This window comes from Canis lupus, chromosome 4 (assembly GCF_048164855.1).
Source record: "Canis lupus baileyi chromosome 4, mCanLup2.hap1, whole genome shotgun sequence".
Lineage (NCBI taxonomy): Eukaryota > Metazoa > Chordata > Mammalia > Carnivora > Canidae > Canis > Canis lupus.
Window position 1 is genome coordinate 10,886,857 of NC_132841.1, and position 15,421 is coordinate 10,902,277.

The following is a 15,421-nucleotide window of genomic DNA, read 5'->3' on the forward strand; positions in this document are numbered from 1 at the left end:
CTCTCCTTCTACAGCCCTGGGTCATTCTCCAGAGCCTGCCCTCTTTGTACTGCAGTTCCTCAGTGCTAGGGCTCAGTCCTGGGTTTTCTTTTCTACTCATACCTTAAATTAAATGTAATCTTTGGCTCAGACTACTTCCTTGTAAAACTACTTATAAGATTCAGCTGCTGCCCCAATATCTCCATGTGACTGCCTACTGAACATATCCTACTTAATATTTGTAAGACAGAGTATTTTGGTTTCCAGATTGCAGGTCTATCCTGGTTTGGGGACCATGGCCTCACCATGCCTCTATTTGTACAGCCAGAAAGCTCTGCTCCTCACCTCCTCTTTTGCCCATCTCCATACTGGACCCATCAGTCAGGTTTTATCTCGCTAACTGAATATATCCTATATTGTGCATGTCCTTCCATCTTTACTGGTACCATCATAATCCAAATCACCAAGTCTCTGCCTGGACCCTTGCAGTCACCTATAGCTGGTATCCCCACTGCCATGTATGTTCCCACTACCACCTATGTCCCTTGGTCCATTTTCCTGAGCAACCAAACTCCTTATTAAGAACTACAAGGCTCCCCTCCCTGTGCTCAGGGGCTAGACATTGAGTTCAATTGCCCATAGGCAATGATTTAATCAATCCTGCTTACCTATTGAAACCTCCATAAGAAACACTAAATGATGGAGTTCTGAGAGCTTCTGAGTTCATGAACATGTGGAGGTGCTGGGAGGGTAGTACACCCACAGAGGGCATGGGAGCTCAGCACTCAATTCCAATATCCATTGCCCGATGTATCTCTTCCATTTGGCTATTCCTGGGTTGTATCCTTTATAATAAACTGGCAAGAGTATATACAGTGCTTTTCTAAATTCAGTGAGTCATTCCAACAATTTATTGAATCTGAGAGATGGGTCATGGGAACCTGTGAATTTGCAAAAGTGAGCGTGGCCTGGACACCAACTTTGTGACTGGTGTATGAAGTGGGAAGAGATCTGATGCTAATACCAGAGAGTCAGAATTGAGGTGAATTACTGGACACAAAGCTGGTGCTGGAGAATTGGAGAACTGGTATGGAAAACCCCGCCCCCCTCCATTTGGTGTCAGCTAACAGGTACCACAGAACATTGTCTACTCAGGGCAAAAAGGAAACTGGGGACCTTATCAAAAATAAACAAAAGGATGCATTATAACTTTGATACTTTGAAAAGGGCAGCTATTTTCAAATGTATTTTTAGTTCCTAAAACTCCCAAGGCAGATGGGTAGCCTGAAGCTTCCCCTTGCTACGTTTAGACTGCTCTGCAGATGGGCACGTGCTTTCAGAAATGGGAGAGAGGTGTAGCCTGAGAAGGATCAGGTCATTCGTTCTTCCTGGGGTCATCTCTCTGAATGGGGGGAGGCCTCTTTTCCACATATGTTAAGAAGCAAATCTTTTCCTATTTTAGTTTCTAGGAACTACCTAGTATCAAGTTTCTAGAGAAAGAGGTATGTAAGAGTTCTTCTCGAGATAAACTAAATTATATCTACTGCTGAATCACTTATTTTAAAACACTGTAACTTGACATATGGTGCCTAACAAATTATTCAAGTATACAATTTAAGCTAAATGCTCAATAAGAATACTTTTTTGAGTTATTTAATTTTCTCAAAAGTAATTTTATTTTTTTATTATTTTTTTAAACAGCACATTTTATTTTATTTATTTATTTATGATAGTCACACACACAGAGAGAGAGAGAGAGAGAGAGAGAGGCAGAGACACAGGCAGAGGGAGAAGCAGGCTCCATGCACTGGAAGCCTGACGTGGGATTCGATCCCGGGTCTCCAGGATTGTGCCCTGGGCCAAAGGCAGGCACCAAACCGCTGTGCCATCCAGGGACCCCTCAAAAGTAATTTTAACCAGAGTAATACAAGTACATAGTTTGAAAATATTGCCAACAGGCTCAACATGAAAGTCTGCAGTGTCCTGCCCCACTCTTCCCTGGAAGCCCCACTCCCAAGGCCTTCGAATTTTATTTTTTCCCCTGAATGAAGTTATTAACACAATACACGCTGAATATCTATGTGCTAGATTCTACTCTGGGCTTTGGAGAACAAAAAAATAAAAACATCCCTACTTTCGTGGAACTTAGTTTCATTTTTTTGGTATATGCTTCCATATTTCTATAAAATGCTTATGAAACTCTTTGAGTTTCAGGGCTCTCTGCTTACCTGCTTTGATAAGAATCTAGCTCGCTCACACCCTCCCAGGCCCCTCCCTCCATCTCCTCCTCCTCCTGTCAGCTGCACCCTCTCCTGAGGGCCACCCTGTGACACTTGTCCTTTCTCTTCTCCCTAGCCGGGGCCATCTGGCTGGACTGCATCGTCCTCTTTCAGGCTTTACCTCCTTATATTGAAGAAGTATATCCTCCTGAAGTTTCTAAGAAAGAATATGTGAAAGATAAACTTTGTTTCCCCTATTCTAGAATATCTAAAGGTTTTCTGACTTTATTCTCACATTTGATTGATAGTTTGGCTAAGTTGAGTATTTAAGGTTGGAAAGGAACTTTTCATGCTGAGTTAGAAAGGCAAGGCTTCAGTATCTTCTAGCTTCCTGAAGTTGCTATTGAATGGTAAAATGCAATTCCTCTTTCTATCCTTCAAAGTGACTGGTTTTCCTTCTTAGGATCTTTTTGCATCTTTACTTCATCTTTGTCCTCTTGAAATTTTACATGACATAAATAAGTGAGATTTCCCCCCATTCATTTGTATTTGGTGTAAGGTGGGCCCAATATATCTGGGATCTCATTTCTTTGGTAGAAAATTCCAGAGATTGGGCTCTTTTACTGGGGAAGCTAATACATTAGTATATTTAGACTTTTCCTCTGGAGCTCTTCATTTTTCCGTAGAGAGAAACTGTTTCTCCTGAGAGTATGTATACCCCTGGCTGCCAGCAACCAGGGTGTGTGTGTTGTGGGGGTGTGGGGGTGGGTCAGGAGTCACAGACTTGCACTAACGTCCCTCTTTTCAGTCCTTCCTTCATCCCTGTCCTCTGCTGCTGTGCCTTTGGACTTTGTGTCTTGACCCTGTTTCAACTCAGATACTGAACTTCTCACAACGTGGGTGTGTGCACACACATATGTAAACACCTTCACCCTTCCTCCTGCAGAACCTAATTCTTCCACATCCTGACCTCTTCCAGGATGCAGAAGAACTGACCTCCAGCTCACTGGCCTTCCCCCTTCACAGATACTTAAGATGCAGCTCCCTCAGCACTCAGGCAGTCACCATTCACATCTTATCTCTAACATAGCTCTGAAATCTCTTCATCGTAATTATGGAGTCTCCCTTTCTGGGTCTTTGTGAGTTATGTTGTTTTATAATCATTTCAGGGAGGATTAGAAAACATTTAAGTCTGGACTGAATCCACAATGTTCAATCAGTGGTTCCAGAGTGGTTTTCATATTTAAAAATTTTCAAAGCAAATAGTTATTGAACATTTCAAATATAATATATACCTGATTTTAATGCTATAAGTGAGAGTGAGTTTTACTTAACTAAAATTTAAAACTGTGGGGCAGCCCTGGTGGCTCAGCGGTTTAGCGCCGCCTTCAGCCCAGGGCCTGATCCTGGAGACCCAGGATCGAGTCCCACGTCGGGCTCCCTGCATGGAGCCTGCTTCTCCCTCTGCCTGTGTCTCTGCCTCTCTCTTTCTCTCTGTGTCTCTCATGAATAAATAAATAAAATCTTAAAAAAAAAAACTCTCTTAAAAAAAATTTAAAACTGTGAATATCTGTTCTTTTTTGATTTTGTGTATTTGTTCAAAAAACACAACTAGAATATTAATCCATTTTCTTGCTTTAGTAATTGCAGTCTATTAAACATGTAACCTCATCTGCAGTGATCTGGGGTCATCGCTCCAAACATTGATTATGACTGCAGTATAATAAAACTGTGCAGGAGAGAGTATCTGGTGGAATGTATATCAACCATCAGAACATGCTCTAGTTAATATAAAACAAAAGAAAACCCCAAAAGAGATTTTAAAAATTCTCCTTTAAAAATCAGAGAAGGGCAGCCCCGGTGGCGCAGTGGTTTAGCGCCGCCTACAGCCTGGAGTGTGATCCTGGAGACCTGGGATGGAGTCCCAAGTCAGGCTCCCTGCATGGAGCCTGCTTCTCCCTCTGTCTGTGTCTCTGTCCCACCCCCCTGAATAAATGAATAAATCTTTAAAAAAATAAAAATAAAAATCAAAGAGAAAAACGGTTTTACTATTTGTTTGCCTTAATTTTAATCTAAAAGTATTCTGTAGAATAAGCAATGCCACATCCTCCTAATGTACTCACTAGTCCCAAAGAATAAATTAGCCTCTACATTAGGGTGTGTTCACTCAAAAGAGATTCTAATGCATTTTTCTAATGCTGCAAAGAGACTTTTAGCTTGTGTTAAAGCTTCCAGAGGTGAAGTTTTTGAAATGTGTGCAGGGGAGGAGGAGACTATATATATGAAGAGACTATAATTGATTATTTCAAATCCAATTTTCAAATATTTTTATTAAATTAGAGAGAAAGCTACCTGAATCGTTCTTGGCCTGCTGTATCCCATATCTGTAACTTTACATATTTACCACCAACATTTATTATCTTTGAACCAAATTCCACTCCTATTGTATGATTTGAGTCATCTTTGACTGAAAAAGAAAAAGAACAAGATATTTAATTTCAGAACATTAAAAAAACACTTACAGACTTAAACAAATAAAATCATGGGTTAAAGTCAATGGAAATGTAATTTACTGTAGCCTTTCATTCTCCAATAGTGAGTTGATAAGAAGCACTCACTGTTTTAAACAGAACACACACACAGTTCCTACTCTGAAAGAGACAATAAGGCTCTTTCACAAAACCCCTGAAGCAAACCATTCATTTTATTTTTATTTTTTTTTAAACATTCATTTTAAAGCCTAAGCTTGGAAGTGGCTATGGCACATGAGAACCAGATCTACCTGACCACTGTTAGAGTACTGACATATGGGGGCTGCATAAAATACCTGGGTGCCATCCTGAAGGGATGCCCAGTAACAGACTTGCAACTTGGTCAGGAATGAGGTGGTGATTGTTTCTAATATTTGAATGGATAAATATTCAAGAGAAATAAAAGGGAAGGAAAAGCACTGTAGGCCCAAAAAGAAACTTGATAGACACCAAAGATTAAGGGGAAAAGAGGAAAAGATAAATAAAATAAAATGAAACCAAACCAAACAAAAACCAAAAACTCTATCCATATTATAGCTATTGAGTTTCCATGAATTTTAGTATTGTGTAGCAATAATTTTGAATGAATTTGCTGGAGAAGTCAATACTATCTGTACTGGGAGGCTGGCAAAGTAAGTAGCTCACTAAACCTACCTGGGATGAGCTGTCTGTGAAAAAACACTTCTGTGGTGATGAAGAGCTGGGCTAGCAGCTAATATTATGGCTATACAGCCCATGACTGACTTATACTTTATAACCTTAGGGCAGAATCCAAGTGTGCTAGAAATCATGAATGCTACTTGACGGTGTGTTGAGGGTTTCCTGGGGGTGGGAGGTGAAGGTGATGATAGGTTAATACTGACCACACCAGCCTGTCTCAGATGATGTGGAACTAGTGTGGACATTCTAGAATCAAGCTACCGAGAAACCGCAGAGTAAAAGTCTCAAAGGGTGATTGCTGAAGTCCAAGGGTGTCCTGATGACAGCATGACCACAAAAGGAATAAAGTGAAGTCCTTCCCATCATGCTATAGACCATGCAGACTAACCCAACACACATACCCATCTCTGTGGTGAGGAGTTAGGGGAGGACTGTCAAGGGAGAGCTCACACAAAGATTAATAAATGGGCAGGTTCTGGGCCCAATGTCCTCAGGGCATCCTTTCCTGAGTGAATACTTGTTACATTCAGTAAGGACTGGCTCTGTGTCACTGGACAGTGGTACCAATAAGCTCTTGGATAATGAAAACGGAAGTTGCAGAATACATTTCTACAATTTTATTCTTCAAAGCTCCTTGCCAAAGCCTTCCTCTACTCTTTCTCTATTTTGCCCACCATCACTTACACACACATGCTTCAGATGCACTGCAGTAAGTAAAATTGTTTTTGTGCCTTCACCCGACTGCCATAAAACAGATCATCCTCCATAATTCTTTCCGTTATTATAAAAGCACTGTTTATTTAAAGGGGCTTTCAAACTTACAAGTCTTTTACAACACTTTGGAATAAAAAATTCAACTTCCCTTATAAAAACAATGCAAGTCAATGGCAAAAAGATGGGTCTGTGGTCAACCAATTCTAGGTGACCATCCCAAGAGTACACATCCCACTTCTCTAAACCTGCAAAACAGAACTGATGACAGTTGATGACAATAACTGCCTTCACTATAATACAAGGCCACTGAGGATCCAACATGGCTGTTTTATCTACAATGTACTACTACTCAGGCTTCTTGGGCAGCTCCCTGTCAGGAAAGGAAATTCCTCTGCACCTTCCATCTCACCATGTTGTACTTCAATATCTAGAATGTATTTTAGTATCTGGAAAATGTATAGTAGAATAATATATTGAATAATGAACGACTATAAAACTGAAATAACTTAAAAATGCAATCATGCTGCTAGAAGTTTAATATAACAAATTAATATTATTTTAACAAACTTTTAAACTATAACTTTTTTCTTGAAATAATATTCAGGAAATATTATCTGCTATAAACAAATCTGAGCAAAAGATGACTCTCAGGGGAAGACATGCATAAAAACACTGACCATCTGATGTCACTTACATTTTTTTTCAATAAACTGATGAAGCAAGCAGGACTTGCCAGTTCCTGCATTTCCAATAACCAAGAACTTAAACAAAAAATCTGAAAAACAAAAAGAGACTATGAAAAATAACTTTAAAACTTGTGCTACAAATTTATTCTTACACTATGACCAAAAAAAGTTAATAAAAATCTTACTTGTTAATACAACAGAAAAAAGGGTAACTATTTTGTGAAAACAACAATAAACATGTCAACTTACCTTTTCACCTTTTTTGATATTTGGCTCACATGTCAATTCAGTGGTTTTCCAAACAGTGCTCTTGGGACAATTTCATTTGATGTTGGAAGTCTGAAGACTATTAAATAAAATTTGTTCTTTTGCTAGTCATTATTCAAAGAAATATGCAAAGCAGTGACAAAAATAGTTTAGAAATTTCAAGTGTTTTCTGCACAAGAGAAAAACGCTGGGAAACTTCTAGGCTTTGAGAAGTCCACTCCCTTCTCATTTTTATTTATTTCATTTTATTTTTTTAAAGATATTATTTATTCATGAGAGACACAGAGAGAGAAAGAGAGAGAGAGAAAGGCAGAGACACAGGTAGAGGGAGAAGCAGGCTCCACGCAGGGAGCCTGACATGGGACTCGATCCCAGGTCTCCAGGATCACACCCTGGGCTGAAGGCGGTGCTAAACTGCTGAGCCACCCGGGCTGCCCCCCTTTTTATTTTTAAAAATAAGTATGTTTCCCCTGCCCCTGCAGATTTCTGTGGTCTTGCTTCTATTCCCATATCTATAACTTGTGGGAAAGAAGGCTTAAGCCAAGTTTGGGTCAGTATTCGAAGTGTGAAATTTGTCTCATTAGATGTAAAAAGAATTCTTCATTTCTTCTTTACACAGAGTAATATATTTATTTTGGAAGATTATTCTCCATACAATGGAAATGAAGACTCTCCAATGGAAACTTATTAATTAACTTAGCACGATGTAGCCTCAGTAGCCCCATGCTGCCTTAATGGTTAATTTTGCTTTTCCTGTTAGCTAAGAACTTTAGTTCTGCTGAGCCCAGGAACTGCAGAGCACCACCCTCCTCCACCCCTCACCCTTTGATCAGAGCCCACCACTGCTAACCCCCGTGCTGCTGGACTCATTTTGTGGCCCTAAAGGCCCGCTGTGTTCCTAGTTCCCTGGTTTGCACCTTTGCAAGTATTCCCTCCACACACCTTTTCCAAACTCAGACCAAGCACTCCTAGCCCTGGCTCCTTCTCTTTCCCCGGGTAAGTCCAAATAGCCTATTTCTTTGCTGCCACAGCCCCGCCCTGTCTCTTAGGACTATATTCATCATCACTCAAAGGTGAAAGCCTATTCAACCTTTCATGATTTTCACATGGTTATAGGCAATAAACTTATAAGATAATGCTATTAGAATTTTAAAATATCAAATTTTATGCATCTCACCACATGTTTTAAAAGCATGCCACACTCATGTTCACAGCAGCATTACTCACAGGAGCCAAAAAGAAGCAACCCAAGTACCCATTTTTAGACAAATGGATAAACAAAATATAGTGTAAACATACACTGGAATATTGTTCAATCTTGAAAATGAGGAAATTCTGACATGTTTCAACATGGATGACTCTCAAAGATATTATGCTAAGGGAAACAATCCAGTCATGAAAGGAGAAATACTATAGGATTCCATTTATATAACGTACCTACAGTAGTCAGATTCAGAGACAGAAAGAATCATGGCTGCCAATGACTGGGGCAGAAGGGAAATGAAGAGGTATTGTTTAAAACATATGAGTATCAGTGTGGATGAAAAATTTCTGGAGACAGATTGTGGCAATAACTGTCAATGTGAATGTACTTAATGCAAATAAACTGTAGATTTTAAAATGAGGAAAATGGCAAATTTTATATAATTTTACTACACACACACAAAATAAAACATACCAAATCTCAAATCTAATCATTTTCATTGAACAGCTTTTATAAGCTAAGAAATCAAAGGTTAAGACTGCCAGGTTAAAATGAAAATACTGGGATTTCTCAGTCTTGTTCAATATTTTCTTCTATTTAAAATATAAAGCCCAGGGATCCCTGGGTGGCGCAGCGGTTTGGCGCCTGCCTTTGGCCCAGGGCACGATCCTGGAGACCCGGGATCGAATCCCACATCGGGATCCTGGTGCATGGAGCCTGCTTCTCCCTCTGCCTGTGTCTCTGCCTCTCTTTCTCTGTGTGTGACTATCATAAATAAATTAAAAAATTAAAAAATTAAAATAAAATAAAATATAAAGCCCAATACATTGTATAGCTAACCCTTGAATGACTGTGTGGGTCCAGTTATATGTGGAATTTTTCACATTACAGTACTGTAAATGTATTTTCTCTTCCTTGTGATTTTTTTAAATAAGATTTATTTCAGAGAAAGAGAGCATGTGTGTGCAAAGGGAGAAGGAGAGAGACTCTCAAGCAGATTCTGCGCTGAGTGTGGAGCCTGATGTGGGGATCAGATCTCACTACCCTGAGATCATAACCTGAGCCAAAACCAAGAGTTGGACGCTTAACCAACTAAACCATGCAGGCACCCCACCTTGTGATTTTCTTTAAAGATTTTATTTATTTGAGAGAGAGGGCATGAACAGGGAGGAGCAACGAGGGAGAGAGAAAGAATCTGAAGCAGACTCTGCACTGAGTGTGTAGGCCCACTCAAGGCTCGATCCCATGACCACAAGATCATGACCTGCACTGAAACCAAGAGCTGCATGCTTAACCAACTGAGCCACCCAGGTACCCTGCTCCTTGTGATTTTTTAAAAAAATTTTATTTATTTATTCATGAGAGACACAGAGAGAGAGAGAGAGAGAGAGAGAGGCGAGACACAGGCAGAGGGAGAAGCAGGCTCCATACATGGAGCCTGATGCGGGACTTGATACCAGGACTCCAGGATCACATCCTGGGCCCAAGGCAGATGCTAAACCACTAAGCCATCCACAGATCCCCTCCTTGTGATTTTCTTAACATTTTCTTTTCTCTAGCTTGTTTTATTGTAAGAATATGGTATATAATACATATAATATAGAAAATACATGTTATCAGTAAGGCTCCAGCCAATAGTAGGATATTAGTGGTTAAGTTTTCAGGAAGTCACAATTTATATGTGGGTTTTCAACTGTGCAGAGGGTTGGCACCCTTAATCCCTTTGTTGTTCAAGAGTCACCCATATAAGTTGTAAAGAGAAAAAGGTGAGAGCCAAATAAAGATGCTGCTAATATTGTAGGTAACAGTAAATAATGCTGAGAAAGAGAATAATTTGTATATGCAAACTGAAATGTCCTGGAACAAAAACTCATATCTAAACATAGACTTTGATATGATTCTCTTTCCATTTTTATTTTCTGCTTTGGAAGTTTTGCTTAAATGTATTTTATTATGCTGTTATCTAGATTGTACCATAGCTCCAACAGGCAAAAGGGTAACATATCCACTGAACTGCACCTTTCTGGACAAAAGACAAGTAAAATATGAAATTTCCATATGTAAAAATTCCTCAACAAACTCTTCATACTCCACATCTTTAGTTAAGCAAAGTATTCATATTTTAGTAGAAAACCTTTTTGGGTCAAACATCTAGAAACGGTGGATAAAATGGATCACAGTTTCAAAAAAAAAAAATTGCACTGATGAGGTTTTAGGAAAGAAAGGAAAATTCTAGATGCTTGGGAAAAAGCAGCAGCAGAAAAAAGCAGTAGGGGCCTAAACGTGGGACTGTCAGTATGGAGTTTTAATACATGTATGGGACAGAACATAAGAGCTTGTAAAGAAGGAGCAGAGAGCTAAATTTGAGGGTTTTTTTTTTTTCAAGGCTAGGCCTAAAGTCAAAGGGTAGTCTGGAGTAAAAAATCTATTCATTAACTCAGAGAGATGAGGAGCCTTCTTTCACTCTGCCTGGCTTCTGAGTGAATGGGAAAAACATTTCCCTTTGAAGATTAATCATGGGCTGGTATGTCAGGTGGGTTTGAAATTCAAATTTAAATAACCACATGGACAATGAACCTCCATATTAAGAAGTGAGCAACAATAAAATGAAAGTGCCTGGAAGGATTTCTTTGGAAGGACAAATCCTCAGCCCAAGAAACACAGGATTCTCACGTTTACAGCTCCTCGAAGATGAGCTCACAATCTAAAATTACAAAACACTTTTTTTTGTTGTTTTTTTTTTTTAATTTTTTATTTATTTATGATAGTCACAGAGAGAGAGAGAGAGAGAGAGAGAGAGGCAGAGACACAGGCAGAGGGAGAAGTAGGCTCCATGCACTGGGAGCCCGACGTGGGATTCGATCCCAGGTCTCCAGGATCGCGCCCTGGGCCAAAGGCAGGCGCCAAACCGCTGCGCCACCCAGGGATCCCTAAAATTACAAAACACTTAAGAAAACACTCTATCCCAAGTGAGTCAGTGATCTGCAGATAGATCACACTTCTAAGAATTTGATTAAAAAAAAAAAAAAGAACCTAATACAGTATAGTTGTTAGAGGCACTGACACTACTCCATTCCCCATCCCATGTTGTGCAGTTGAAAATCCATATTAAATGTTTAACTCCGTAAATACTTAACTACTAAGAGTCTACTGTTGATTGGAAGCCTTACTGATAACATAAATCATAGATTGACACATATTTTCTATGTTATATGTATTACATACTGTATTGTCACAATAAAGCAAGCCATAAAAAAGAAAGTGTTACTAAGAAAATCATAAGGAAAAGAAATACATTTATATCACTGTACTGTAAAAAAAAATTCATGTATAAGTGGACCTGCACAGTTCAAGCCTGTGTTGTTCATGGATCAAGTGTAAACTCATGATGAATACCATAAAAGAGGAACTCAATTTATAGGAATAAAATAAATGAAAGAACAGGTAGATTTCTAGAATGTGTCCAGAAATAAAAATTGCAATCTTTAAAATTAAATTGTGAATGGATGAGTCAAAAAGAGGCATCAATCAAAATGAGGAGAAAATTGATGAACTGGAATAGAGACTAAAGAAAATTACCAGAAGGCAGAAGAGAAGAGTTGAGAGGAGAGGAAACTATGTGACTTTAAGAAACATGGAGGGGATCCCTGGGTGGCGCAGTGGTTTGGCGCCTGCCTTTGGCCCAGGGCGCGATCCTGGAGACCCGGGATCGAATCCCACATGGGGCTCCTGGTGCATGGAGCCTGCTTCTCCCTCTGCCTGTGTCTCTGCGCCTCTCTCTCTCTCTGTGACTATCATAAATAAATAAAAATTAAAAAAAAAAAAGAAACATGGAGGATTAAAGCAAAAGGTCTCATAGGTATCTTGGAATGAAAACATAGAGAATGAGTATAGAGCCAATATTAAAAGAAATTATGAATGAGAATTTCAACAGAATTAAAATAAAAGAAATTGTCAGGATCAAAAATAACTGTGAACCATGATAAGGATAAATAAGAGTAAGTCCACACTTAAACACATCACCATCATAGTGAAATGGAAGAACACAGAACTATAAGGCTGTCAGGAAGAATGGAAAGTTTGCTTATAAAGAAACTAGGTTCCTGACCCCAAAGGCTAGAAGGCAGTGAGATTAACATCTTCACAGTGTTGAAGGAAGGAGCACAAAACCAAAAACTGATATAGAATGCAATGTACAAAAAAAATCATACTCAATGCCAAGATATACCTCTGCTTCTAAGAAGCTGGAATAGAAGTGCTTTTCCCTATTCCTCCCACTCAGTACAACCTAAAACCCTAGTCAAGTATGTATCAAAGAAACATAAGGAAACTTTGAAAAGTGTAATAAAAAAGACAGACTGGCCAGGTACCTTGGGGCATGAGGAAGGATGCAGTGGTGACGTTCCTTGGGTTTTCCTTTCACCTCACACACCCCAGACTTGGAGCTGAACAAGCTGGCAATCTGGAAATGGCAATGATGCAGATTTTAAAAAGCACCAACAAAAGTCTGCTCTGTCTAGCCACATGGCTGAGTAAGGGCAGCCCAGCAAGTGATATAACTTCTACACATTAATGGCTCTACTCCAGCCAAACAGCATAGAAAAATCTGTGATTCACTCCCACCATCTATTCCAGCAAAGGCTGAGAGGGCACCCAGACATAGCCCAGTGAGACTGGAGAACCTCATTACAGCAGGGTGGTGTCAGAAAAGACCAAGTGTGGAGTTGAGACTCTCATCCCTGGTAGCTAGTTATGAGCTGCCCCCAGCCCTCAGCACAGTGTCAGTGGAGACCGTGGTGGTGGTGATGTGGGAGACACAGAACACTGAAGTCCTCATCCTTCCTAGCAGGAACAAGAGCACTCCCTCCACCTAGATGTCAAGGGAGTTGAGCAAGGAATATGGACTTCTACCTCCACCTGGAGGGTAACAAGGCTGTGCCCAAGAGTGGAAACCAGTGAAGATTTAAATAAATATCTAAAATATCATAACATAATTAAAAATGTACAGGTTTCAAGTTTTATGTTTTTTAATTTTTTTTTTAAATTTATTTATGATAGTCACATTGAGAGAGAGAGAGAGGCAGAGACAAAGGCAGAGGGAGAAGCAGGCTCCATGCACTGGGAGCCTGATGTGGGATTCGATCCCGGGTCTCCAGGATCACGCCCTGGGCCAAAGGCAGGAGCCAAACCGCTGCGCCACCCAGGGATCCAAATGTACAGGTTTCAAGTGAAAATCACTCATCATATTGAGAATGCGGAAGATCTCAAACTGAAAGAAAAAAGATAATCAATAGATTCCAATGCCAAGATGACAGAAATATCAGAAATGCATGACAAAAATTTTAAAGCAATTTAAAAAATCTTTTAAAAGGTTTTTAAACATAAAAATGTTTCAACAATACAAATATGCTTGAAACAAATAAAAAACAAATCTTTAGCAAAAACAAAGTCTTATCAAAGAAATAAAAGATAAAAAGAACCAAACAAATTTTAGAATTGAAAAATACAGTAACTGAAGTATAAAGCTCAATGAATGGGCTCAATAGCAAAACGGAAGGGACAGGAGAAACCATCAGTGAACAGTATGACAAAATGATAGAAAATATCCAATCTGAACAACAAAGAGAAAACAGACTAAAAATACACAAGCAGAGAGCTTCATGGACCTTTGAAACTATAAAAAAAGCTCTAATATTTGTGTCACTGGAGCCAGGAAAGAAGAGAAAAATGAGAAGGAGGTTGCAAAAGTACTCAAAGAAACAATGGCTGAAAACTTTCTCAATTTGGCAAGAGTCATAAATCCAGATTCAAAAAGCTGAGGATGAATCCAAATAAATCCATGCCAATAGGTATCATAACTCAACTTCTGAAAACTAAAGACAAAAAATCCTGAAAAGCAGTCAGAGAAAATGACAGGCTAGAGAAAATGACAGTTTGCCTAAAGAAAAAAAAAATAATCCAAATGACAGCAGATTTTTCATCAAAAACCACAGAGGCCAGAAGGAAGTGGCACAACATTTTTCAAGGGCTGACAGAGAACTCTCTATCCAGAATCTTCCATCTAGTGGAAATGATCCTCTAAAATGAAGGGGCAATCAAGACATCCTTGGGAGTGGTCAGAGGGACTCTTACAGAATTTGTCAGCAAGAGACCTATCCTAAAAGCATGAGTAAAAGAAATAAGGAAGTTTTCTCAATAGAAAATCAATGATAGGGATCCCTGGGTGGCGCAGCGGTTTGGCGCCTGCCTTTGGCCCAGGGCGCAATCCTGGAGACCCAGGATCGAGTCCCACATCGGGCTCCCGGTGCATGGAGCCTGCTTCTCCCTCTGCCTGTGTCTCTGTGCCTCTCTCTCTCTGTGACTATCATAAATAAATAAAAATTAAAAAAAAAAAAAAGAGATACGGATTTAAAAAAAAAAAAAAAAAAAAGAAAATCAATGATAGAAGGAGCCTTGGAACATCAGGAGGAATGAAAGAACATGGCAAACAAAAACATGTATAAATAAGGGGCGCCTGACTGGGTCAGTCAGAAGAGCTTACAACTCTTGATCTCAGGGTCATGAGTTTGAGCCCCATGTTGGGTGTAGAGATGGCTTAAATAAAAATTTCAAAAAAAAAAAAAAAAAAAGGCTAAATACAATAGGCTTTTATTCTTCTCCTGTTGTGCTTTCTAAATTATGTCTGGCTGTTAAGCAAAAATGATAACACTGTCTTATATGAGTCTAAATATGATTAGAGGAAGCATTTAAAATAATTATATTAAAGGTGGGGCAGACTAAAGGGATGTAAAAGATGGTAAGGTTTTTATATTTCCTTCAAATGGAGAAAATGACATCAGTAGACTGTGATATATTTATATATATATATATATACACACACAATGTATATACAATGCAATACATAGAGCAATCCCTAAAAAAGCTATACTAAAGAGATATACTCAAAAATATTATAGATAAATCAAATAGAATTCTTAAAAATATTCACATAAACCATAGGAACACCAGAAAAAGAGATAAATGAAAAACAGAACAGAATTTTAAAAATGGCAAAATAAGTCCTAATATATTAATAATTACAATAAATAGAAACTGTATAAATATACCAATTAAAAGACAAAAATTGGCAGATTAGATAAAAAACATGACATGTTGATATGC

General features: G+C 38.9%; 1 protein-coding gene across 9 annotated transcripts in view; it reads right to left on the reverse strand.

Moving 5' to 3' along the window:
- RAB4A (RAB4A, member RAS oncogene family) overlaps positions 1-15,421 on the reverse strand; it is a 51,339-nt gene that overhangs the window by 15,441 nt on the left and 20,477 nt on the right. For 5 of the 9 annotated variants that reach the window (XM_072823134.1, XM_072823133.1, XM_072823136.1 and 2 more), the window contains 2 exons: positions 6,798-6,878; positions 4,551-4,665 (listed from right to left, as the gene is read on the reverse strand). In XM_072823134.1, coding sequence (XP_072679235.1) covers positions 4,551-4,665; positions 6,798-6,878 — 196 coding nt within the window. Of the gene's footprint in view, positions 1-4,550; positions 4,666-5,383; positions 5,545-6,797; positions 6,879-7,038; positions 7,136-12,630; positions 12,723-15,421 lie in introns of those variants that run through there. The other 4 variants (XM_072823135.1, XM_072823139.1, XM_072823137.1 and 1 more) reach the window with 3 other exon arrangements.